General features: G+C 59.9%; 4 protein-coding genes across 4 annotated transcripts in view; 2 read left to right on the forward strand and 2 right to left on the reverse strand.

Annotated features, from left to right (window-relative positions):
• Nucleotides 1-4699, forward strand: part of LOC306945474 (dedicator of cytokinesis protein 2-like) — a gene marked incomplete at both ends in the record, with an annotated part of 52260 nt that extends 47561 nt beyond the window's left edge. Inside the window, 14 exons of the mRNA XM_079534196.1 lie at nucleotides 214-303; nucleotides 487-591; nucleotides 1325-1466; nucleotides 1601-1682; nucleotides 1770-1854; nucleotides 2049-2135; nucleotides 2697-2873; nucleotides 2992-3075; nucleotides 3160-3297; nucleotides 3489-3574; nucleotides 3910-4045; nucleotides 4227-4344; nucleotides 4419-4546; nucleotides 4613-4699. Coding sequence (XP_079390322.1) covers nucleotides 214-303; nucleotides 487-591; nucleotides 1325-1466; nucleotides 1601-1682; nucleotides 1770-1854; nucleotides 2049-2135; nucleotides 2697-2873; nucleotides 2992-3075; nucleotides 3160-3297; nucleotides 3489-3574; nucleotides 3910-4045; nucleotides 4227-4344; nucleotides 4419-4546; nucleotides 4613-4699 — 1545 coding nt within the window. The remainder of the gene's footprint in view (nucleotides 1-213; nucleotides 304-486; nucleotides 592-1324; nucleotides 1467-1600; nucleotides 1683-1769; nucleotides 1855-2048; nucleotides 2136-2696; nucleotides 2874-2991; nucleotides 3076-3159; nucleotides 3298-3488; nucleotides 3575-3909; nucleotides 4046-4226; nucleotides 4345-4418; nucleotides 4547-4612) is intronic.
• An 807-nt stretch (nucleotides 4700-5506) lies between these two features.
• On the reverse strand, nucleotides 5507-6538 carry LOC306945475 (uncharacterized protein; the record flags this gene model as incomplete). Its single annotated transcript, XM_079534197.1, has 5 exons — nucleotides 5507-5555; nucleotides 5650-5802; nucleotides 5871-6110; nucleotides 6180-6282; nucleotides 6463-6538. Coding segments are annotated over 5 exons (621 nt in total), but the record flags the coding sequence as incomplete, so codon positions are not given.
• A 356-nt stretch (nucleotides 6539-6894) lies between these two features.
• Nucleotides 6895-17448, reverse strand: AUP1 (AUP1 lipid droplet regulating VLDL assembly factor; the record flags this gene model as incomplete). Its single annotated transcript, XM_079534827.1, has 12 exons — nucleotides 6895-6943; nucleotides 9741-9829; nucleotides 10027-10187; nucleotides 10367-10522; nucleotides 10846-10951; nucleotides 11504-11570; nucleotides 12450-12523; nucleotides 15222-15294; nucleotides 15379-15566; nucleotides 16595-16745; nucleotides 17120-17257; nucleotides 17399-17448. 12 exons carry the CDS (start codon nucleotides 17446-17448, stop codon nucleotides 6895-6897), a joined length of 1302 nt encoding a protein of 433 aa, XP_079390953.1.
• Nucleotides 17449-17738: 290 nt separating this feature from the next.
• Nucleotides 17739-24865, forward strand: HTRA2 (HtrA serine peptidase 2; the record flags this gene model as incomplete). Its single annotated transcript, XM_079534768.1, has 8 exons — nucleotides 17739-18079; nucleotides 18996-19200; nucleotides 19270-19464; nucleotides 19672-19704; nucleotides 19993-20101; nucleotides 20639-20708; nucleotides 24189-24284; nucleotides 24592-24865. 8 exons carry the CDS (start codon nucleotides 17739-17741, stop codon nucleotides 24755-24757), a joined length of 1215 nt encoding a protein of 404 aa, XP_079390894.1. The 3' UTR covers nucleotides 24758-24865.
• Between the last annotated feature and the right edge of the window lie 658 nt (nucleotides 24866-25523).

Genomic DNA, 25523 nt, shown 5'->3' on the forward strand with positions numbered 1-25523 from the left:
GGGGAGCTTGGACACCCCAGAGAGGGCTGGGCTGTGGAGGCCTGGCAGGGGCTGCGTGGTTGCAGACAGCAGGCAATGAACCCTGCTGCAGCCCTCCAGGGGCCCGTCCTGCTCCTCGCACAGGAGTGAGGCTGCAGGAGCCCTGCAGGAGGAGCAGGGCCCCCTTGGAGGTGCTCAGGCGCCTTCCTGCCCTGCTCACCTTGCACTGTGCAGATGTGGGAGGAGGCCATCCATATCTGCAAGGAGCTGGCAGAGCAGTACGAGAGTGAGATCTTTGACTACGAGATGCTGAGCGAGATCCTGGTGAGTGCCAGCCGGTCTGGGCTGGGTAGTGGGGCAGAGTGGGGGCTGAAGGCACTGCACAGTGCAGTGTGAGCCATGGGGCAGAGTGGGGGCTGAAGGCACTGCACAGTGCAGTGTGAGCCATGGGGCAGAGCGGGGGCTGCGTGGCTCCTGCCCTTTCCAGCGTGTCACCTCCCCCTGCAGCAGCGAGAAGCCAAATTCTATGAGAAGATCCTGAAGGTGCTGCGTCCCAGCCCAGACTACTTCGCCGTCGGCTACTATGGGCAAGGCTTCCCCACCTTCCTGCGGGTGAGAGGCTCCTGCTGCTGCCTGCAGCCCACGCTGCTCCTGTGCTGCTGTGCTGCACCCTGCGCAGCTCTGCCCGGCAGCTGTGACCATCTCAGGGCATCTCCTATGAGCAGAGCCCCAGGGCTGTCCTTCCTCCTTGCCGGGTCACCATGGTCTGAGTGCTCCAGCCCCGGTGGGGAGAACTGGTGGAGGCTGGACAGCATGCAGGATGGGGCAGCCCTGAGGGATGGGGCAATGGGGAGCTGGTAGGGAGCAGCCCAGCGTGCCTTTGGGTTCAGCACTTATGGAAGGAAAACACAGAAACTGGTGATTCGCTATAACAAATGATGGAGAGGAGCCCAGGTGGTGTTCCTGCACACAGGGATGTGGTGTCTGCAGGCCTCCTGGCCCTGAGCACTGGGCTGTGCTCTACCTGCAGTGCACGGCTGCAGCTGCACTGCTCCGTGGCTGCACCACGTCCCGCTTGGGGTGCAGAGCCGGATGGATGCCCTGTACGAGCTGCAGGGATGTGCTCGTGCTGACTGGGCTATGAATGCATTTGGGAATCTCCTGGAACTTCTCTTCAGTGCCCCACAGCTCGCTGCCCGTTATTCCATCTACCTTTCTGTTGTTGGGCTCGGGGAAGGCTTTTCCAAGAAGGGGTTCCCCCTCGGTTGGCACCTCAGTCTGCCACGACTCCCGCGGCACGCAGAGCTCAGCGCAGGGCTCGCAGCGCCGCCCCTTCCTCCCGCAGAACAAAGTCTTCATCTACCGCGGCAAAGAGTACGAACGCCGGGAGGACTTCGAGATGCGGCTGCTCAGCCCCTTCCCCAACGCCGAGAAGCTGCAGACCACGTCCCCGCCCGGCCCCGACATCACGGAGTCCCCGGGGCAGTGTATCCTTGCGGCGTGGGGACGGGCAGGGCCGGGGGGGTTCCCTGAGCCCGTGGGTCCCGCACAGCCACAGCCCCGAGGCCCCGCTCTCCCGACAGCCCCGCGGTGTGCGCCCGAGGCTCCTTCACTCCCGCAGACATACAGTGCTTCACTGTGCAGCCGGTGGAGGAGTCCAGGATCCGGCTCAGGGACCGCAGCATCCCGGAGCAGATCACCAAGTGCGTGCCTGCGGCGCTGGGCGCTGCTCGGTGTGGGGCTGCGTCTCCTCTGCATGCAGCCCATCCTCTGCCCCTTCTCTCCTGCAGTTTCTACAAAGCCAATCACGTCCAGAAGTTCAGCTACTCACGGCCCTTCAAGAAAGGCCCGAAGGATCCAGACAATGAATTTGCAGTGAGTGCTGATGGGGACCCCGGGGTGGGCAGAGCTGCAGGGTCCTGTGGAGCACCGGGTGTCCAGAGGAGGGCAATGCAGAGAAACTCGTCTGGGCGCTGGGGTGGGAAAGGCAGCACTGCCATGGCCACAGGCAGGGGAGGTGGGACGCTGCGGTGATGGGAGCTGTGGGACTGATTGTGTCCTGCCTGCAGAACATGTGGATCGAGCGGACCACCTTCGTGACAGCCTACCCACTGCCCGGCATCCTGCGCTGGTTTGCAGTGACCTCCACCACCACGGTGAGGAGAGGGTGGGAGGGGAGGGGGCTCTGCTGGTACCCGGCTCTGCGCTGCCCCTGCCCACCCAGCAGCTCCGTGTGGGGGTCCCACACCGCAGTCAGAGGGGGGGGTTGGGCATCGCTGAGGCTCTGGGTGCTGCAGCAGTGCAGGAGATGGGTCATCACTGCTCTGGTGACAGTTGTGCTGCAGAGCAATGTACAGCAGCGCTGCCACACGTGCCTGTGCCTGGACCACGCGTGCTGCTGCTGCACGGCTGCTCCTGCAGTGCAATGACATTTACTTGGCTTCCCACAAGCTCTGCACTGCACTGCTGCTGTCACACAGCTGCATGAGGCTGTGGTCCCTCGTGCAAGGCATTGACCTTGCAGGCAGCCCGGAGTCAGGGAGCAGAACGATACATCCCCTTGGGCCCCAACTCAGCTCCATGCACACGACTCATGGGTTCGAGGGGCTCCGTAGGGGTCCTGGGCACCGGGGATGGGGAGAAATCACCCACTGGCCCCAAGCAGAATGGACAGTGTTCTTTGCCAAGCAGCTGCTGACCTCCTTCCCCTGGCACAGACCACCATCTCCCCCCTGGAGAACGCCATAGAGACCATGATGAAAACAAATGAGAAGATTCTGAGTGAGATCAACCGGCACCAGAACGACCCCGGCCTGCCCATCAACCCGCTCTCCATGCTGCTCAATGGCATCGTGGACCCCGCCGTCATGGGCGGCTTCGCCAAGTATGAGACGGTGAGGAAGCGCTGCACCAGGGCTGGGACTGAGCAAGGGGAGCAGATTGAGGGGCACCGCTCCTTTCCCTGCCCGACCCACAGGGGTCAGCCATCAGGTGCTGAGCAGCTCGCTGCAGGCTTTCTTCCAGGAGCCGTACCTGGAGGAGCACCCCGAGGACCGGGGCAACATCGAGAGGCTGAAGGACCTGATTGCCTGGCAGGTACTGCCCACAGCCCCGTGGGGAGCCCCTCACCCCTGCAGCCCAAGGGGAGCCCGGGCAGCTCCATCCCCCCCCCTCCTGCAGATCCCACTGCTGTCAGAGGGAATCCGGATCCACGGACAGAAGGTGACGGAGGATCTGCGGCCCTTCCACGAGCGCATGGAGCAGTGCTTTGTGCAGCTGCGGGCCAAGGTGGAGAGCCAGTATGGGGTGCGTGAGATGGTGAGTGCTGGGTGGGGAGCAGGGCAGGGCAGTGTGCGTGGGGGAGCTCAGCTTGACCCTGCTTGACCCTGCTGTGGGGTGGTGGCACATGGCCAGGACAGGCAGGGAGGCACTGCTGACTGAGCAGAAGGGAGCAGAGGGGCACTCGGTGCCTTCACCTTTCCTGGCTGCTTCTCCCCCTGTGCTCCCAGATCTCCTTCGAGGACCGGCGGAGCGGACGACCCCGGTCTGTGACCTGGGCACCAGACTGGGAGCGGCTGAGCCACGCCAGAGACAGGCGAGTGCAGCAGGGGAGGCACCACCTCATCCCCACACCCATGAGCCACTCGTTCCCCTGCGCCCTGTGCACTCCCCTCCCACCTGCCCCATTCCGATGCCCTCTGTTTCCCACTCTGGTGTTTTGCACCAAGCCCCACTTCTGCATCCATTCCGCCATCCGTCACGGCGGCCCCATCCAGTGGGAGGACGTGGAGCAGAGACACCCAGTGCAGCCAGCACTGCGGTCACCTGAACCACTCACACCTGTTCTGCGGGTCCCCGCTGAGTTTTGCCGTGGGCTCTGCCTGGCACAGCTCAGCTCCCCACCCCTCACCAGTCGCAGTTGCTCTGCAGCATGGAGGCATCCCCGATCCCGAAGCCCACCCCACGGAGCACCGAGGAGGAGCGCAGGGAGAACCGCTCCAGCACGTTCTTCTCCTACCGCCGGCCGGAGCCGCGCCAGTCCGCCTCGGAGCTGCCGGAGCCAAAGGTGATGCAGTGATGCCACCCGCACGGCCCTCCGCTCGCCGTCGCCGGCCGATGGTGAAGAACGGCGCTGGGGCTCGGGGGTCACAAAGCTCAGAGCTGGAGAGCATCGCGACCCGCATCGCTTCTGGGACCTGCAGCCCGGCTGAGCAGCCCCGGGAGCTGACGCCTTTTCTCTGCTCCAGGACGACAGGCGGAGACGCTCCTGCAGCGTGAGTGAGAGCGGCCCGGGCAGCCCCGATGGGAAGCAGCCGCCCCAGAGTCGCGACTCGGCGGGCGCTCAGCCCGGCCCCGCAGGTACCGGCAGACCCCCAGCCCCACACCTCCCAGCCCCGCGCGGGTTGCGCTGCCCGACCCGACCCGACCCCTCCGCGCAGTGCTGTCCCCCACCGGCTTCTGCGGCCGCGTGAAGAGCGCCAGCAAAGCCCCACCGCTGCCGCGCAGGATCAGCCCCGCGGTGTACGAGACCTTCCTGGAGGGGAGCGATGCTGCCAACGGGGGAAAGGTACCGCCCGGCCCCGCTGCCCCCGCCCGCGGAGCCGTCCGTCTGTAACTGTCCGTCTGTCTGCAGGCGCTGCCGTCGCTCGCAGATGGGAGCAAAGGGCTGAAGTCGCCTCCGCCTCCGCCCCCGAAGTCTAAACGGCTGTCCCAGCTCTGAACCCAGGACGGGAGCGGCGGGCCGCAGCTCGAGCGGCTCCCGGACAAATCCCCTCCTTACCCCCCCGCAGCTCCTGCACAGCCGCGGACTCCCGAGCGCTCCGGAGCACCGCCGTTCCTCGAGCGTCGGCCGTCACCGCCCGCTGCCCCCCGCACTGCAGCGCTCCGGATCGCAGCCCCCCGCCCGCCCGGCGCTGCGGCCCCCCGTGGCCGACGGGACCGTCGCCCTCACTGCCGGCGCAGTGTGACAGCGGTCCGCGCCTGCCCTGAGCCCTTTCCCCGCTCCTGCTCCCCCCCCCCAGTGCCTCCATCCCGCAGCTGCTCCCGGCCCGAGCCCCGCACGGGATTCGTCCGGGCTGTGAGCGCATGCGAGCAGCGCAGCGCGTTGTGCGGTGTTCGCTCCCGCATCTCTCCGGCTTCCCAGCCGCACCGCACCGCCCAATAAAGGAGCCCCGCAGCAGCCGTCCGTGCGGCGGGGTCGGTCGGTCGATCGGACGCTCAGCGCTCGCCCCGGGCCGGGCGGCGGGCACAGCTCCGCACTGCGGGTCCACCGCCGGTGCTGACCGCACGCGGTTCCGCTCTTTATTTCCACGCGGCCCCGCGGGTTCAGGGCCGTACGTACAGTCCACCGTGATAACGAGGAGCCCGGCGAGACGGGGGGGGAGGGGGGATGGAGGGCGGAGCGGGAGCCGCCAGCGGCGGTGGGCTCCGGTGGGGCGAGGAAGGGATGGGGGGAGACGGCGCCGCACCGAGCACCGGGCTGACCCCGCAGAGCGGAACGGAGGCCGCTCCTCGCTGGGCCCGGCGCTCACAGCGGGTTTGCCGAGGAGGCCGCCAGCCGCTTCCCGATGTAGATCCTGGAGGGCAGAGAGGCGGCGTCGGACTGCGCGGGGGGCAGCCCGCTACGAAGGCCGAGCACGGCAGCCCCGCAGGAGCCCCGCAGTCACTCACCCCAGCCCCAGGGTCAGCGCGTGGCTGAGCAGCAGCGGGGGGATGACGAGCAGCAGCAGCTCGGAGCCGAAGAGCCGCTTCTTCCTCAGCACCGCGCCGTCCCGCAGCGCCCACCGCACCGGCGGGGTGGGACACGCGAAGGGGAGGTGATCCCTGCGGGGAGCGGGGTTAGGGCCGGGGCGAGGGGCCGGCGGGGGGACGCGGGGGGGCGGGCGGCTCACTTCGCACAGCGGTGCTCGGGGCAGCGGGCGCAGCTCCGGCTGAGCGCTGCGGGCTGACGGCGCTCGGTCCGCTCGGCGTCCTGCGGGGCGTCCCGCGGCGCGGACGGCTCCGGGCGGGACTTCGGCGCTTCCTCCCGTCCCGGCGGGGTCTGCGGGCGGCCCGGGGGGGGCGGGAGCCGCTCGCTCACCTTCGCGGCGCTTTCCTCGTCCCGGGCCGGGGAGCCGCGCGCCGGCAGCGCCCTGAGAACAGCCCCGCGTCGGTGCACCGCACGGCAGGGCGCGGTGCGGAGACGCTCCGGGACTCACCACCCGTCGGTGCCGTCCGGCTCCAGCTGCGCGTCCAGCAGCATCCGCTCCACGTCGGCGTGGCACGAGAAGGGCGCGGGGTCGCAGCGCAGCTCCACCCAGGAGCCTGCGGGCGGCCGTCAGCCCCGCACCGCCCGGGGACGCGCCTCACCCCCCCGCCCGGGAGCGCTACCGGAGACCGCGGGCCGGCCCCTCCGTCCCCCGTGGCTCCCGGTGCCCCCCGGCCCGCCCGGCCCCCGCCGCACCCCGAGCCCCCACCGCCTCCCTCCTCCCCCGCCCCGCACACCGTCGTCGCCGCCGCCGCCCGCCATGGCCCCGCGCTTCCCGCCGTTCTCAGCCCCCGCCCGGTGCCGCGGCTCCTTCGGTCACGTGACAGCCGCGAGCCCCCATGTAAATAAAACCGCCGGCACCGGCGGCCCGCGCCTTAAAAGGGCACCGGCCCCTCCCGTCGGGCCCGCGCGCCGACGCCCGCCGCTCCCGCCCCTCGGCAGACGCGGGCGGCGCTCCTCGCTCGCGTCGCCCCTTTAAGCGGCGCCTACGTGCGGGCAGCGGGCGGGCGGCGGCCGCGGCGCGTGCAGAGCCGCACGGAGCAGCGCGGCCCCGCCCCGCCCCCCCGGACACCGCCGTTTGCTTCCAGCGCCGTTTATTGCCGCTCCGCCGCTCCCGGCCGCGCCGCCCCAGCCCCGCGACGCCGCCGTTGCCGCTCCGCTCCGGTCGCTCAGGGGCTGCCCCCGGCCCGCGCCGCGCCGTGCTTCTCGGCGAACCTCCTGCGGAGAGACGGGCAGACGGTACCGCACGGCACGGCGCGGCCGCAGCGGGACCCCCGGCGGGGACAGCCGCGGAGCCGCAGCGCCAGGAGCACCGAACGAACGGAGCCGGGAAAGCGAAGCCCCCCCCCCGGCCCCGTCTGCGTTCGGCAGCCCCAACGCGGGCGCCCTGCCGAGCGTAAAGAAACTCGTCGGGTTCGGCTGCAACCAGCGCGAGCCCCGCGCCTCTCCAGTGCCGCACTGCGAGGCGGCGGAGCCCAGGAAACAGAGAGCGGAGGGCCGAGAGCGGCACAGGGGGGGTGGGAAAGGCCAGGATGGGCCTCGCAGCCCCTGCAGCCCCTGCAGCCCTTCTCTCTGCAGGACAGATCCCAGCGCCGCGCTGAGCATCTCGGCCCGCAGCAAAAGGCATCGGAGCAGCGGAGGGAAAAGGAAGATGGGGGAAAACGTGGGTGTGGGAGCTTTGTAGCTTCAGGTTCTGGCAGCGAGATGGGCCTGCAGGAATCCCACATCCCTGAGGGTGAAAGGTTGGAGCTGAGATGGACTCGGGGATCAGGTCGGGCAATGGCCTCGACGGGAGGGAACTGCACGATGTGGGTGAGGCTGCTCTGTGATCTCTGGCTGGGAGAGGAGCCCAAAGGAAGCGAACGTCCCTGCTGTGTTCAGTTAGGGCAAGCAGGGGCTGAAGGAAGCAGGGCAGTCAGCCTCACCTCCATCTGCGCCCCCAGTCCTGCAAGCCACTTCCAAACACACGGGGGAAAAGAGATCAGGAGCAGTTAGCGTGGATCACCAAGGGAAATATCACCCACAGCCCTGACACAGCGCAGTGAAACGACTGGCCTGGCTCTGACACTGCTGGAATGGGGGCTGGATGGGCAGTGAGGGATCAAACGCCACCTGGTTGGCTGGGCCCAGAGGTGGCAGCCAGGGGTGAGAGGAGAAGCCCAAGGTTAACAAGGGGTCCAGCCCTGTCTGCCATCTGTGCTAACAATCTGGACAGTGGCACTGACTGCATCCTCAGGAAGTCTGCAGGTGACACAAAGCTGGGGTGAGCAGCAGGTAAAGCAGTGTCACACTGCCATGGGGACCCGGCCTGACAGGCTGGAAGAACTGCAGGAACCTCAGCAAGAAGTGCAGAGCCCTGCATGTGGGAAGGAGCAGCCGCAGCACTGGGCTGGAGGCACAGCAGCTTAGCAAAAAACAGACCTGCATAATGCAAAGCACGGCCAGCAGGTGAAGGGAGGTGATTTATTCAGCACCAGAAAGGCCATCAGGGATGCTGGGTTCAGTTCTGGGCTCCCCAAAGCAAGAAATAGTGACAGAGTCAGGGCCACAAAGGCAGTGAAAGGACTGGAGCTTACTTCCCGTAAGGAAAGGCTGAGAGAACAGGGGCTGTTCACCCTGGGGAAGGGAAGACCGAAGGGAAAGCTCATCACAGTATCACAGAATCACAGAACAGCCTGGGTTGCAAAGGAGCACAGCGCTCATCCAGCTCCAACCCCTGCTGTGTGCAGGTCAACCAGCAGCCTGGGCTGCCCAGAACCACATCCAGCCTGGCCTTGAAACCTGGGGCATCCCCAGCCTCCTTGGGCAACCTGTTCCAGTGCCCCACCACCCTGTGTGTGAAAAACTTCCTCCTGATATCCAACCTAAACTCCCCTGTCTCAGTTTAAGACCTTTCCTCCTTATCCTATCACTGACAACCCATGTAAGCAGTCCTTCCCCCTCCTGTTTATGTGCTCCCTTCAAGTACTGGAAGTGCTGCATCAACATCAATAAATACCTGACAGGTGGCACAAGGAGGACAGAGTCAGGCTCTTCTCCTTGGTGCCCAGTGCCAGGCCTCGGGGCTCAGGCTGCAGCTGAGCTTGGCACCAGATGGCTTCTCCTGCTCACTGTAAGACTCCTGCACAAGGTGGGGACTCCACTCTGTAGCAGTTCTGTGCCACTTTGGACTGAACCAAAGCCTCTGTGATCTCTGCCATCTTCTAAGGTGTCAGCCAGGCTCACCTCCAGACACGCAGGCACCACGAAAACATCAGCTCCTTTGGGAGCTTATTCCACTGATTGAATAGATTTCCTCTACAGAAATAAGCTTACAGCTTCTGACCATTAGTTACTATTCTGCATTTCTTTGACAGATTGAAAAGCCTGATTCCTGCACCCAGAAAAATAATCACATACAGCGAGCCACCTCAGTTACTGTAAGTTTAACAGACTTCACTTCCTCTCCTATAATTTTACGGCTCCTCTCCAAATTCATCCTGAATTTTCTGCATCTTTTCTAAAAAAAAAAAAAAAGAAAAAAAAAGGAAAAAAAAAAGAAAAAAGCACCACATGCCAGAAGTGGACGCTCACTCCATTATTTGCATCATCTGAACTGCACACAGAGGTCAAACTCCCTCCCTGTCCCCTGTCAGCATTCTCCTCTTTCACTGAGGAAGATTAATGGCTGCATCCCTTTGCCAAACAGCAAAGTCCCTCTTCTAACATGAGTGTTCCACAGCACCAGTACTTATTTCAAAGACGTCCACAGTCTCACAATGACTCCTATCAGTCAAATCTGTTACACCAGAGAACAAAACCACTTTTTTTGCTAAGCTCTGTCCCTCAGAGATCGCGGTTCTGGCAAATAGCTTCTATCCCATTCAGTGCTCACAAACAGAAACCCGGCGGCAGCTGAAGGCAAACAGAGATTTCCAAGATGACAACAGGCTGCACGCCTGGGAGAGGTGAAGCAGAAAAGCGTGGGCAAAGTATGGGGCAGACCGTGCTGGGATGGGCCTGGGGCTACACTCACCTCCTGGCATAGTCGTACAGCGCGCGCTTCCTCTCCTGCAGGGACAGGTGCCGTTCCACGGGGGACTTTGCAAACTGCTTTGTAGCTGGCTGGAACAGAAAGCACAAAAGTCAACTGGAAACAAAGCCAGGAAACCTCCTGATTGGCCCTGTAAGCACCCAGCATGCTGATTTAACCTCCAGTTTAAAACGCTCGGTTCCCCTGACGTGGCTGGCCCCAAACACAGGCCATCAGGCTCTGTCTGCGAGCCATCAGTGCAGGGGAGACATTACAACTCTCAAAGTACCTTGGAAGAAGGCAAAGCCACGGAGCCCTGGATGCCAGAAGCTGATGCAGCCCAGGAGGTAGATGGAGCAGGCAGGTCAGTACCAGCCTCACTTTCAGGGAAGAAAGGCACTCTCCCCTCCAGCAAGTTGGCAATAGTGGTATCCACACAGTTTGACTGGGCTGTAGGAACACAGGAGATGCGTTAAGAGAAGGAGCTGCCACAGCTAGGAAGCTCATTTTCTTTCTACTGTTGTGCTTCACAGTGCAGCAAGGATGAGGGGCTTTTGCTTCCAGGCGTCACCATCACATGGCACAGAGGGTGATCCTGTGTCCCTGCTAATACCTGGGTCTAAGCTTACCCAGGTCTGTCCTGATGACCTCCAGAGGCACGTGAGGCAGAACCTCCTTGACCTGCTGAGCCATCGTTGTGATCCGTGCATCCTCAGGAGCAAAGGATCCAATACCAGACAGGCTGGAAGGCATCCTGAGCCTGGCTGCCAGGGGCTGGCTTGAGGCTGCAGGAAAAGAAATGGGGTACAGGAGGGTGGCCTAAAGGCACACGGCCTTAACACATTGCAGCAGCCCCATTTCTCATGTCCAAATGGGAACATTAAGGAGTCAGGACCTCCTGCACACCACCACCAGGTCTGTGCTGAGGAGTGGAGATCCTCTCCCTTCCAGCAAGCTACATCTGCAGCATAGAGCATGCAGGCACCCCTCGTCCCTAGGAGGATGTCTCACATCTTTTCCTCTTCTTCTACACATGAGAAACCAAGAGCAGACTGAAGCGTCCCCAAAGGCAGAGCCTAAGTTGCCGTTCCACACTCGGGATGCCTACCTGGGGCAAGGGGAAGATGGGACGAATGTCTCAGCCTCTTCATGTGCTCAGCTTTATCTGCTGCAGTGAGCCGTGTGGATACCACACCCAGCTCCATGGCCAAGAGCTGCAGAAACACAGAGAGGACGCACAGCACGCATGACCCAGGCATTCCCATCTCGCAGGGAACGCATCAGATGTACAGTCTGTTTGGAGCCACACTGAGGGGAAGAGGCCTGGGAGCTGATTTCTGCAAGGCCTCAGTGATGCATTTCAGTGTTGCACGGAGCACACAAAGGACCAGGAGCGTGCAGTGTAAAACAGGCTGACACAGAGACCACATCTTTGGTACAGGACCTCCGAAGTACCCAGCAGTAATGGGAAGCCGGAGAAACAATCACTGTTTATTTGACTTGTGATATTGTGAAAGGGGACTTTTTAGCACATAGATTTGAGCTGGATGGGGAGAGCCTTGATAAGTGGCAGAGAGGATTGAAACGTCTGCGGCAAACAGGCCATGGAAAAACAGAATTACAAGGGGCAATAAATACAGGCCAGAGTTCCCATAACACGAATATGCCCAGCCAGAAACGGCCTTTGCAGCTCTGCTTGCACCCCGCTCTCCTCTGCGGCCATCCCAAACTTGTCCTACACATCCCCTCCCACGTTACCCTCCTACCTCCTGAACACGGAGCGCAAAATCCTCACTCAGCTCTTCAGCTCGTCTGGGGACAGACGGCATCCACCTGAATGGGGACAACAGCACTGGGCTGACTGCTTCCCGGGCTGCTGCAGGAGCCAGCCCCATCTGGGACCAGCAGTGCAGTGGTGCCATCCCACCTCAGCTCGCCCCACATCTCTTCCCACAGGACGAGTGTCAAACCTGCCCCCCATCGTGCAAAGTTAGGGAAAGGTATGATTCAATGACAAAACTGGCTCACCTGATCTTTATTAACACCCAAGCATAACAAAGTACCTCCTAATGAAGCTCCTAATGAGAGGCTCCAAATAACAAAATGCTGCCATTTATGCAGGAGCACAAAACAAATCAGCAAAACACGAGCCAGGTACAGCTGGGAAGCTGCAGCACGGAGACTTCATTGAGATATCCCAACCCCTAAAGGCACACTGGAAAGAATTTATCTCCAAGCCCCTCTTGCCTGCCTCTGGACCTTTATTACACCAAAGCTACTCAGCCAGCCTGGGCTCAGCTGGGCCTCAGACAGCTGATCTGAATCCTCTCTGCAATTCACGAGGGACTGCAGGGAAGAGAAGGATGCCAGAGGACTGAGCCGCCTGCACAGCATCACTCATGAGACCTGAGCAGCTCTCGAGTGAATTACAACAGAGGAGCTGGCTTCAAAAATACACTCATCAAACTTTAGGTGAAAGCCCTGCAAAACTCCTCTCCTGTCAGTGAATGACAGCAGGAACCAAAAGCCCTCTGCAGTTCTGAAGCTGGCTGAGAGGAGCACGGATCAGTAGCACTGAACAAAGCCGTGCTGCAGGATCAACAATTAGCGCATACCAGAAGATCCCTCACTTCAGTGGTGAAAATGTCAGTCTTACTGCCCACCCCAAACCCTCACCCAACAAAAGAGAGAGAGAGAGAGAGAAGATAGTACCTTACTTGATAAACTGTGAAGGGAACAAAGAAGGTCCAGAACAGCTCCGTAATCCAGGAGGAGTCAGCTACACTCTGGGGAAGAGAACAAATGAGGTTACAGCCGGCACAACACAAACCAGTCAGGTCATCCTGGGGAAAGCAGGCTGCAGAACAGAGCCAAGGGCTGGCAGTGAGTAACAGACACACAGCAGAGATGCAGAGGATGGGCAAGAGGGGAGGCTCACCTTCGTCAGGCCTCACCGTGCAGAGCAAGAGAGTGAAATTTTTCACTGCTCCAAGCTGCCTTTTCCTCTCCCCAGGATAGCAAGATTTTCTCTCAATACCTCCACATTCTCTTACAGATAATGCCTTTAGAAAGGACTTAAAATGCTCTGAGACCTATTAATGCTCGCTCGGAATCCAATGGGAATCATATGCGGATGGGAACAGCCTGTGTAATGACTCAGCTCCCAGCAGCTGTACTTACACACTATGAAGCCTCAAAGAACTCCTCCTTTTGAAAAGAAATCATTAAAGGTGAACCATAATTTAATACTGTCCTCCTATTTCTAAAAATTCATAAATAATCTCCCTAAGGACTGCAATGCCTCCCAGAAGAGAGCTGCTGAAGACTGGAAGAGCCGCACAGAGCTGGTGGGCTCTGCAACCTCAGCAGGACGCAGCTCAGCTCAGACCAGGAGTATTCTGACCGTGGGCACACAGCTGAACTCCAGAGAACCCCCCACCTACACTTTCCAATGGTTCTACCTGATTTTCAATTGAACAGTCGCTGTTCCTAGGATTTTTTAAAGCTGGTTTCTTTTGTCCTGCAGGTGATAAAGCTTTCCCCAAGCTGGTGGGAACGCCATCTCAACATCTACAGCTTGCAACACCGCTCCCTCAGCTTCTTTCACACGTGACTTTATCCTCAACCAAAGCCTTGCACGTGGTTTGTTCAGTCACGTAGGGCAACACGAAGAAGCCTCATCTCCTGATAAACAGAGCTGAGACCTGAGAAAACCAGGATCAAATGCCCTGTAGTGATTCCAGCACTCAGCTTCACGGTGCCCCCACTGCACAACACAAACTAACACCTTCCCTCTGGGCTTCCAGCTAATTGCAGCTAGAGCAAATTCCTCCTGAAGCCCAGCCGTGGTGCTGCTCAGCCTGGCGTCACACCAGGTGAGCAGCTACGTGAGCCTTCTGTACAGCACTGACTGAAACATTCAAAGCATTCCATCTCCTCACCCAGGAAGTTCTTGATTATGTAAAGCGACGTAAGAAATTCTACGCTGCATTTACAAGAAGTCCTGCTCAGCTCCTGAAGGTAAACACCTGAGACAAGAAGTGATCACAGCCATCACCTCCAAGCAGGCCGGCAGTTCTGTGCATGCCATCCTCCCCAGTGTTCACGAAGGAAAAAGACACACAGGCCTCCCACAACGTGTCACATCACACGGAGCTTCTCAGAGGAACCAAACCACAACAGACCGCTGACTCACCCCGAGCCATACGGAACAAGGCAGCTCTCCCACTTCACTGGAGCATTCATTCAAATACTTCCTCGCAGTTTGAAACCTTCATCCTAACCCAAAACTGAGCTCATGTCTTACCAAGATCTAGGCTCAGCACCTGCTAAGACTGCTGTGTGTTTTGTCAAAAGTTTCTCCACTTTTAAGCCACTTCTCCACTGCGCAAGCAGCTGCCCACCACCACCTCTGTGCCTTATCTCTGATAAGCTGATTAAACTGAGCACCTTTAAATCCTGCTCTCTGGATCCTGTATCACACTGACAGCCTTCCTGAGCTCTCTCTACTGCTGCCCCACTTTCTCAGCAGCTGGGCTACCAGAGCTTCACACTGTAATTTAGAAGTGGCTGCCACCATGGCACATGTGCAGCCAGCACTGCGTTCCTTGCTCTGCCACACATTCCTCCTGCTGTGCACCCACAGACCACATCAGATTTGCAGGTATCAGCACAATCCCATCAGTATTCCAGACAGTTCAATATTCACCAACTCCAAGGACCTCAACACTGTGGCCCGTGGACAAAAGCAGCAAACACCAAGTGGCAAAGAGCTAATTCCTAATGGAGTATCACGTGAAAAGTGTCTGTGTGGGCAGTAAAGTTTTATGGCCTCTTTGTACGTGGCTTTAAACCCACACAGTGCATCCTGCCCCCTTAAACAGACGGAAAAATAAAAAGAATCTAAAATGTCTGACAGACATAAAACGCATCTTCTAATCATGCACATCTATTAACCGTATCTTGAGAGGAGGAAACCGCACTCTGCAAATGAAGTGAGAGCAGTTTGACTGCAATCTGCTCAGCAGCACCAGCACCCTGTGAACTTTGCCACTTTTGTGCAGCTGGTGTTGCATCACGTTACACAGCAGGACCTGGGAGACGTGAGTTCAAGAACCTCATCCAGAGAGCGTTGAGTAACTCTGGAGTGCCGTCCAAACCCCACGGGGGTTGCAGTTATTCTTTCAAAACGCTTTAAAAGAAGGGAACTCATAAAGAGGGTATGAGGTGCCGATGCTACAAGCATGGAAGCCAGACTAAGAACGTCTACTAAAACTGTGAGTGTAAAGAAAAGAACGATTTAGCCAAAGGTCTCTGAGAGAGGCAGTTGAAAAGCCAACTGCAAGCACGCAGAAACTCATCCTCGGGATGACAGGAACAAGGCCAGGCTGCTCTCTCCACGGGTTTCAAAGCAGAAGCAAAATGAACGACACGACGGAGACCCTCTCGGGCTTTCAGAACTCTTCCTTGCCCTGCGTCACTCACCACAGTGATCAAAGGCCTCTGAACCTGCAGGGCAACCGGCTGCACCACATCCAAGATGGAGAACGGCCAGGAGCTGCAAAGGAGGAGTAGAGCTGTCAGCAACTTCCAAAGCTGAGCCAACCCCGAGGACGGCCAGCTCAGGACCCGACTGCAGCACCTGAAGCGGAGCAGGCCGGCCCGGCCATTGGTGGCAGCTTCCTCTGGGAAGAGCAGCAGCGGTGGGTTTCCTCTGTGAGACGAATATGCCTTCAAGGAATCGACCAGCTCAGCTCGGCTCCCTGTCACTCCCAGCTCCATGAAGCCCCGCGACCAGCAGATGAAGCCAGGGGCACCATTCAGTGCGGGCTGCAAGGAAAAAAAACAAGACAAAGGAAGAAATGTCACTTCGTTCCCCCTTCAAGGCCTACTTGCTCAGGTGTAAATGGGAAACAAAATTTCTGCTTGCTAGCAAAAATGCCTCTGGGAGGGAGTTGAGGGAACAACCCATATGCTAACAATGCTAGCAGCAGAGAATGTGCTACTTCCAACCAGGCTTCGGTGGTGGCTCTGGCCCCAGTTCCCTGGGAATTTGACTCCTGATCCACAATTCAGATCATATCCCATCCACCTGAGCAATGAATTCCTCTGCCTTGAATGTCAGTCACATTCCCCACAGTTTCTCTCGGAATTCCCAACATGCTTGGCAAGGGATACTTCCAAGTGCTGGCTCTACCCAATTAAGGGCCCAGTCTACGGCCATTCAGGACACACTGTACCACTCAACTCCCAGGAACATCTGGTGCCTGTGAATTCAGGAACTCCACACCCCAGGGAACTTTCTGAGTGCAGGGAAAGTCACACAGCTGTCAGCCCGGCACAACAGCCTGAGCACAGCATCCTGCTTGCCCTTGGTGCTGCCGACAGGTATAAAAAGCACCCAGCACTGTAAGGAAACCCCACACACAATGCTGCTTCTGACACAAAGGTACACGTGTCCAAGGAGGCTGTGGATGCCCCATTTCTGCAGGCATTCAAGGCCAGGCTGGATGTGGCTCTGGGCAGCCTGGTCTGCTGGCTGGCGACCCTGCACACAGCAGGGGTTGGGACTGGAAGAGCATTGTGCTCCTTTGCAACCCAGGGCATTTTATGATTCTGCAATCTTATCCACTCAATAAAACCAATCCTCACTGTAACCCTTATTGTTACCTCTCACCTTCAGTTTTTCATGCAAGCATGAAACTGAACCACAGAAAAAACTACTTCAGGCTTGCACAATCCTAGGTTAATAAATAAGAACTAAAAATGGTCAGAGCAACATCTAAACTCTGAAAGAGCCATCTGTGTGCTTAGAAAGGTCCGTACAGCCCCGCCATGCCCTGCAAGGCATCACTCACCGTGTTACACGAGGTCAGCAGGTTGACGACGTTGTGATCAAAGTGTGTGACGTGGTTGGCAATGTACACCTGCACAGCGGCATCGCGGGGACGGGAACCGCTCTGCTGCACAAAGAGCCCCAGCACCGAGCACATCACACGCACAATAAGGCTGGGGGGAGAAAAAGGGTTCCTTCAGATTCTGCAGTCTGAGCCACGGCGGCCTCAGAGAGCCATCAAAGCAAGAAGCCAGGACTCGGGGTGGTTTAGGGAAGGACACGGGTACAAAAGGGGCCGATAGGACAGACTAGAACCGTTTGGGGCCGCAGACCAGGGCTGCCTGCAGAGCTGCCAGTATAGCAGGACGCGCAGGGCAGGAGGCTGAGAGCGCCGGGGCTGACAGCAGCGTTTGAGGGCACAGCCCGGCCCTCAGCGCGGCGGCGGTGGAGCCGCAGGGCGCAGAACGGCCCCAAAGCCGCCCGGGAACCCCGGCCCGTCCGCAGGGCCCGTCCCGGCCCGCCGGAACCCCGCCCGGCCCGCACGCACCGCCGCAGCATCCCGTCGGGCAGGATGCAGCTGACCAGGAAGACGTGCACGCCGATGAACAGCCGCAGGACGAGCAGACACAGCCCGACGGGGGCGTACAGCAGCAGCGCCAGCAGCACGAAGCCGTCGGTGGGAAACCTGCGGGAGAAGAACCGCGCGGATGGGCGCCGGGGCTCGGGGCGGCCGCTCGGCCCTCCGCCCGGCCCGGCCCGGCCCGCCAAGCCCCCCGGCCGCTCCCGGCCCCTCCGAGCGGAGCGCGCCCGGCGCCGCGTCCCTCACCGCTGCGAGTCGAAGAGCCGCTCCGGGCCCGGCGCCGCGCTCCGCTCCATGCCGCGCCCGTCCGCTCAGCGCCGCCAGCCGCCAGCCGCCATCTTGCGCCGCCCGCCCGGACCGCGCGGGGCGCCTGGGAGGAGCGCGGCCTTCCCGGCGGGCACCGCGCCCGGCCGGGGCTGTGAGGCTCCGAGGTTGCCGGGCTGCGAGGGCGGCCCGCAGCGCCCGCGGATACCGGCGGGGCCCGGGGACGGCGGCTCCGAGCGCGCCCCGCTCCTCCCTGCGGGCCCGAATCGGCCGCGAGCACCGCCGCTCCCGGCTCTCCCCGCTCTCCCCGCAGCACGGCGCTATGGCTGCCCTGGCGCGGTGGCTCCGCGCTCCGCCGGGCGGGACGCGCTGTTGCCGGGCGCTGTGCGTGGCCGCCGCCGCCGCCCCCCGCGTGCCGCCGCCGCCCCCTCCGCCTCCCCCCGCCCCTCCCGCCGGCTCCCGGCTGCTTGCCGCGGCTCTGGGCGCCGGGGCGGCGGCAGTGCTGCTGCTGTGGGCCCGGGAAAGCCGCCGTTCCGCGCTGCGCGCCGCCGTGCCCGCCCCGCCCGCGCCGCCGCCCGCCTCGCCCCGCGCCGCCTTCAATTTCATCGCCGACGTCGTGGAGAAGACGGCGCCCGCCCTGGTCTACGTGGAGATCGTGGGCAGGTACCCCGGCCCGCCGCCGTCCGGCGCCCTCGGCTCCCCCTGGCCCCGTGGCGCGGCTTCGCGGCCGCCGTCGTTGCGCTCGGGGCCTCCGGCAGCCCTGAGGTGCCGCGGCGCTGCCGCTCAGCCGGCCTTACGCTCAGCTTGCATGCCGCCCGCGTGGGCGCTGCTGAGATGCTGCAGTATTACTGTTTGTAATATTGCAAAATTGCCCCGTTACCTCCTGATCTGCGCCACCACTCATCGCAGCAGCCGGTCGGGTTGGTGCCCGTGTTTCGACCCGCGGTGGGTCTGTGCCGCTGCTCCCGGCCCCTTTTGCTTGCTGTGTGCATGGAAGTGCTTTCCTGCAGAATATCCCCAAAGGCAGGGTGAAACTGGCCGGTACTTTGGCCTCCATATCCTCGCAGGTTGCTTTGATGCCTTTTTTCAGCAGTTGGGAACCACCTTGAGCCACTGTGACTTTTTAAAGGTCATTGATAGACTCACGGGGACATTAGCTCATCCTGTTTGGTCCTCGTGGCAAAGCTCTGTGTGTTCAGGTTATATCCCTCCATAGGTCTGTGCATGTCTTTCCTAAAGACTGCAGTGTCTATTGCAGCTCTCTGTTACTGTGCGCTTCCCAGTGCGCTTCCATGGTCCTCGTGAGGTGACACTTTTGCCATTGCACGTGGATTTCTGGTTCCTCCTGCTTGCTGCCCCATTGCGTGCAGGGTTGTGCTATCTCTTGTGATGGACACCATCACGGGGCTGTGAAGGAGCTCCCACGTCCTGCTGTCATCCGGGCATCCCCTTGCGGTCCCCCGCTACTACCCGGCCCACTGGGCTGAGCCATGCAGCTGCCAGCTGCCCCGGCCTCCCACATCCCCACCTGTCCCCTCCAGGTCCCCACACCCTCCTGTGACCTTTGCCCACCTTGCAGGCACCCGTTCTCAGGCCGTGAGGTGCCCATCTCGAACGGCTCTGGATTCCTGGTGTCTCCCGATGGGCTCATTGTGACCAATGCACACGTGGTGGCCAACCGGCGGCGCGTGCGGGTGAAGCTGGCCAGCGGGGAGCAGTACGACGCCGTGGTGCAGGACGTGGACCAGGTCGCAGACATCGCCACCATCAAGATCAAGCCTAAGGTGCGTGCCACGTGGTGGAGGGGCTCCCTTCCTCGCCTGCCTTCTGCTAACCCGGATCCTCTCTTCCAGCGCCCGCTGCCCACGTTGCCCCTCGGGCGCTCCTCCGAGGTGCGGCAGGGGGAGTTCGTGGTGGCCATGGGCAGCCCCTTCGCCTTGCAGAACACCATCACCTCCGGCATCGTCAGCTCCGCGCAGCGCGGCAGCCGGGAGCTGGGCCTGGCCGCCTCCGACATGGAGTACATCCAGACGGACGCCGCTATCGACGTAAGGCACCTCTGCTCTGGGGAAGGGCTCTGGGTGCCGCGAGGCGCAGGGAGGCTGGGCACAGCAGGCTGGGAGAGGGGTGTTTCTGGTTGGTGGTCTGGCTCTTTCTCGGCCTGAGCCCTGTTCTCTGGGCTCTGCCTCCTCGCTGTGGGTTAGTGCTTGAGGTTTGCTTTTGTGGCCTCATTGCTGCTCTCTCTGCTGTTTCAGTTTGGGAACTCTGGTGGTCCCCTCGTCAACTTGGTAAGTTCTCCTGCATGTGTCCCAGCGGACCTTTTCTCCTGGGGCTGATTGCCTTCAGTGCAAGCGTCCTCACCTGTGAGGTGGGAAGGAGGAACTGTGTGTGCTTTAGGCATCTTAAGGGGTGGGATCAAGGAATTGGCTTGGAGTGAGAGCCCTTCTTGGTAGGACTCATCCCTGCCCAGCCTCAGCAAGATCAGACTGCCTGGATGGGACGGGTGCACAGGTTTCAGGTTTTGCAGAGCTCCATAAAGGTGCAGGTTGGAGAACACAGTGCCCTTTTCCATGCAGGATGGCGAAGTGATTGGGGTGAACACCATGAAGGTGACGTCAGGCATCTCCTTTGCCATCCCCTCAGACCGGCTGCGGAAGTTCCTGCAGAAGGAGGAACAACGCAAAAGTGAGTTGGAAGCTTCTCTGCTCAGGTGCTGGGGAATGAGGCCTGAATGAGGGTGATGAAAGAGGGAAGAAGCTGTGGACATAGCTGAGCTCCCTGCACTTCTTCAGAGAGGTGGGGAAACACAGAAGAGGAAGAACCTTTGGGGACTAGGAAGATTCTCCCGTTGGGCATGAAGCAGTGAGCCCCTCTGCCATAGGAAATCCATATGCCATAGATAAGGCTTCCAGGGTTTCCAAGAACTCTGCCTTTTGTTCCTTTGTGTTTGTGGTAAGTTGTTTAATGCAGATTCTTGCTGCCTGGTTCTCACGTTGACATCATGGACTGATATTCTCAAGCACAACAGTGATATCTTAAACCAAGAAAAGAAACTGTGCAATAGCTATAAAGCCAGTAACTGAAACTGAAATCTTCTGTTGGTAGGGAACCAGAATCACTGCCTTGAGGCGTGCAGGCTCTGTGATTTGCTGGCTCAGCCCTGTGCTTTTTGGGTGCATGTCTGTTTTCAGCACTGTTGTTAGAGGTCCTTTCTGCCCACAGGCTCCTGGTTTGGCAACGCGGAGACGAAGCGCCGTTACATCGGGGTGATGATGCTGACTCTCACACCCAGGTAAGCGCTGTGAGCTCAGCGGGACTGGTCTTGTTGGGAGCTTTTGGGAGGATTGCCTTCACAAGGTTAAGCATTCACATTCAAAAGTCTCTTTGCTGGTATGGTGTTCAGACTTTTGTGTGTCTGGGGTAAGTTAGAAGTTCTGTTTGTGGCAGAATCTGCAAGCAGATAAAACGTCCCTAAATCTGCTGCATCAGTGTGTAATTTCATTGGGAGTTCCATAAAGAGGCCTTGCAACACAACCTGGACAAAGAGCCACCAGAAATGTTGTGTAATTAGCAGATAAGCATTGTGCCATCTGAAAGCTTTTGTGCAAAATGTGTGAACTGTACTCCTGGGAGGAGCGGTCTGGTGGGTGAACTGCTGTGGTGCTGATTTCGTGGCAGAACGTGGGACTTTCAGAATAAGAAAGTGCACGTTTGCCTGCAGGAGAGTTGGCTGCTGGGGAAGGAGGCAGGCAGGTTGCAGAGCGGGCTGTGTGGGCACACAGCACGGCTGCCTCTCAGTGCTGTGAGGCTCCTGGCTGGCAGGAGGAAGGTTGGGTGCTGCCTCTGGAAAGGAATGGTGGTGCTGAGCAGGACAGCAATGGAAAATGGGAAGGGGATGACCTGCAGGCCTGAGGCTCTTCGCCCTCCTCTCTGTAGCCTGGCAAGAGCACTGTGTTTCCTCTGCATCTGAAGAAATGCTCTGGTTGGCAAAGAGAATTGCAGCCAGACTGCTTGCTTCGGTTCTGCTGGCCTCCAAGACACGGGAGCCAAACCCGGTGCCCGGGGCAGATGCCCTGCGTGCTGTGTTAATGTGCCTTGCTGAGTGCTGGGAGCCCTGCTCAGGCCTATGGAGAGCTCTGCGCGCCCTGGGACAGCATTGCAACTGCTTCACACAGCGTGTTTGCGGCTCCAAGGTGCAGCAAGCACAGCCGTTCGGGGAGCGGCGGACCTGCAGTCTCCCCTCTGTGAGCAACCCTCCTCCTCAAAGGTTTTGTGCCTGAGCGGCTCTTGAGAGATCCCCGCGGCGCAGTGTGTTGCTGGGCTTGGTGGCTGCCGTGTGCCTGGCAGAAACGCGTTTCAGGGCCAAAGTTCTGGTGGCTCCTGTACGGTTGGTTGTGTTTGTGGACCGGATACCGTGAGCGGTGCTGGCTCCTTGCTGGTGCGCAGGCAGGGGGAGCCGGTCTGCGCTTCGGATGTCGGGCAGCGGGGTGAGCGGGGGGCGCTGCCTGCACCGCAGGCCCAGCAGATGGCGCTCGTGCTCGCCGTTGGCGCCTGGGGAGCGGGCGGGGCGGCGGGCGGCGTGAGGTGGCGGCACGGAAATGAGGCGGCGTGGAGGCTCAGATCCACCAGTGCCAACAGAACAGGAGCCGGGGGCGGAGAACGGAGCCCATGTAGGCACCCTATTGCTGCCCACGGAAAGTTGTTACTGAGATTCGAATGATTCTGTGGGGAGGAGAGGAAAAAAGGCTGGGAAGTATCAAGCTGAGGAAGGGTTGAGCTCCCACTGCCCTGCGTTACAGCATGCAGTATGTGGGGAGGGAGAAAAGGGCTTTGAAAACAGAGGTGCTGGTTGTTGGAAATGAGTTCTACGTAAAACATGCAGTGCTGGTGAGGCGTGTGAGCAGGGAAACATTAAAACACATGAGGCGCTTCTCTGTGCTGTGTGATAGGACTTGCTGGTGTAGGGTTCCAAAAAGCAAGTGGGAAACCTAACAGAAGCAGAGCCTTACTGCTGTCACGTGCGCAGGAGCAGCAGGCATGAGGCACAGTCTCGGCTGCACGGTGTGTGTAGATGTGGCCCTGGTCTGAGCGAGCTGTGTGCAGGGCCTTGCTGGGATGGAGATCATTTCTTTTTTAGAGTCTTGTATGGTTTTGTGTTTTGGATTTGTGACCAAAGCAGTGTTGATAAACAGAATCATGGAATGGCCGGGGTTGGAAGGGACCTCAAGGATCACGAAGCTCCAACCCCCCACCAACGCAGGGCCACCAACCTCCCCATTGCACAGCAGCCCAGGCTGCCCAGGGCCCCATCCAACCTCCAACACCTCCAGGGATGGACGCGGCATCACAGCCTCTCTGCAGCTGTTCCAGCCCCTCCCCGCTCTCACAGCACACAACTTCCCCTGACATCCAACCTCAATCTTCCCCCCTTCAACTTCAAACCAATTCCCCTTAACATACAACGTACCAATGCTTTAGCTACAGCTGAGCTGCGCTTATGCAGCGTCCAGGCCTTCACTGATTCTCATACTGCTCCACACAGGGAGTGGGCTGAGGGTGGGCAGGAGGTGGGGACAGGATGCAGTGGGGACTTGGCCCCAGCGATGGCCCAGTCTGCACAATGTTATGCTTAGCACTAAAACTGGGGAGAAGCTTTTCCACAGCAGCTGCTCAGCGACTGGGAGGCAGTTACTGTGTTTGTACAGAGACTGCAGAAGGGCACATATGGTTCTGTGTTAGCGAGTGGACTGAAGAAGGAGATCAGTCGTTGTAAATGTGAGCAGTAGCCCTGGTAGTTCTGATAGTTCCCACTGGCAGGACAAGGGGCAATGGCACAAACTGAAATGTGTGAGATTCCAACTGAACACAACAAGCCAATGGTTTTAACTGTCAGAGTGGTCAAACCCTGCAGCCTGAGGGGTTGTGAGTCTCTGTCCTTGGAGATCCTCAGCACCGGTATGGACAGCCTTGGGCAGCCTGCTCTGGCTGGTGTAGGACCAGCTCCCTTCCAACCTCATCTGTGCCATAATACTGCGACATTGAGAAGAGATGGCAGCTTGCAAAGCTCAGTGAAAAAAAGTACAGTGCAGTTCAGCAGCAAAGCAAGGAGCCGTCACCAGTGGGGAGCAAGGAGCTGGGTGCTGTATTTCCTGGGGTTACAGTGGATCTGAACTGGTGCTGAGGCTGTTTACATTATGCACAGCTGTGAGAACCAGCTGCAGTGTTGTATCCAGTGCTGGATGTGTTGGAGAGAATCCAGAAAGGAGAAGAGAGAGGAGAGGAATTGAGAGCTGGGGCTAGAAAAGCTGATCTGGGGGAACACTGCAGGAATTGGGATTGTTTAGTCTAGATTCCAGCAGAGAGATAGAGGTATGCTTCTGCTTGACATTTCTAGCAAAATCAAAAGGATGTAACTTTTCTTCTGTGACCGACCCACAGAAGAGGGAAGTGAAACTTCAGCATGGGAGCTGCAAGTCTGATACCAGGAAAGCTGTCTGAAGTGGGGCTGCTCAGACACAGGACGTGCATCACCAGCAGCTGGGATCCAGCTGGCAGCAGTGCTGGTAGTTTCCAGTTCTCCCTAGCACAGTCAGGACTAGTTTTTGTCAGAAAGGTGGTGGCATTCGAGTGACCCCAGAGTTTGCAGCTCGTCACTTGTGCAAGGGCACAGCAGGAGAATTCTGCAGCATTTTCCCCAAGCGTGGTCCTGGCTGGATGGGAGCCCTGCTCTGCTTCCCAGCTCACTACTGTGATGCTCATTTTCCCTCTGCAGCATCCTAGCTGAGCTGAAGCTGCGTGACCCCAGCTTCCCTGATGTCTCCTATGGAGTGCTAATCCACAAAGTGATCATCGGTTCCCCGGCCCACCAGTAAGTGCTGCCTGGTGCCTGGGGTGGGAGAGCGAGTACACAGGGCGGGACGGGTTTAGCTCTGAGGGCTTTGCTGCAGAGCAGCAGGGGTTGGGGCCCGCAGAGCAGCAATCTGCAGCAGGAGCTGAGTGGTGGAATGTGCTTGGGCTTGGCATCCCTTTGACCAAGCTACCTGTGGAGCTGAAGGAATGCCTGGCACAACAGCCCCAGCTTCCTGAAGTGCCTGGCTCTCCTTCCTTCCTGGAAGACGAAGCCGCAGACAAGCGTCTGCTTCACTTGCCATGAATTTCTTTCCTTCTCCCCTCAGGGCAGGGCTGAAGGCGGGCGACGTGGTGCTGGAGATTAACGGGCAGGCGACGCGCCGTGCGGAGGATGTGTACGAGGCAGTGAGGACTCAGCAGAGCTTGGCCCTGTTGGTGCGGCGCAGCTACGACACCTTGCTGGTGAGCGTCGTCCCTGAGGTCACAGAGTAGCTGTGCTGCAGAGCAGGCCGCTCTGTCTGCTGGCTGACTGCGCCGGCCAGGAGCCGAGGACGCAGGACTGAGGCACATCTGTGTGCCATCGGGGAGAGACTGGGAGCTTGCGAGGGCCTGGAGGGGCCAGGCAGGGGGCAAGGCACTGGGGCAGACTCGGTGTGAAACCACTCCCCTCCGTGCTCAAATAAAGTGCTTTTCTAGGTGCCGTGTGGCCTCCTTTCCCTGGCACACGGTGTCCCAAGTATGACCTGCGAGCAGCTGGGCTGTGAGAGCCGCCTCCTCCTGCCATTGGGAGGAGCGGTGCTAGGGGAGAGGTGTCCTGTCACCTCCTCAGCATCTGTGGTCTGGGCTGTGGTCCGATTCCTCCATCCGTAACGTGTGGCTCCTGGGGGCACCTTCTCTGCAGGTGAGAGCGGCCCTGGAGCTGCAGAGGGGCTCCCTGGGGAGAGCCGTCACTGCCTCCCTCCCTGCGCAGGCTGAGCTGCTCCTAGCCAGATCTCACTGCTGTGGCTGCTCCCAGAAGCCTTCTGGGAGTTGGCTAACATCCTCTGGGTCAAATCACTTCCACGTGGAGCAAGGACTCCAGTGTCGGTGCCCGCGTCTGCACGCTGAGCGCAGCTCTCTGGGTCGCGCGGGGAGGATCTTCAGTGTGATGGCTGAGCCAACCTCGGATCTGGCCGGGGCAGCGTATGGCCAGCCGGAGGTGCAGGAGGACCTGTGGGAGCTGTGCGCGCTGCCCTGGCGCCGTCTGTCTCTTCCCCCT

Source organism: Tetrao urogallus (assembly GCF_951394365.1).
Source record: "Tetrao urogallus genome assembly, chromosome: 4".
Classification (NCBI taxonomy): domain Eukaryota; kingdom Metazoa; phylum Chordata; class Aves; order Galliformes; family Phasianidae; genus Tetrao; species Tetrao urogallus.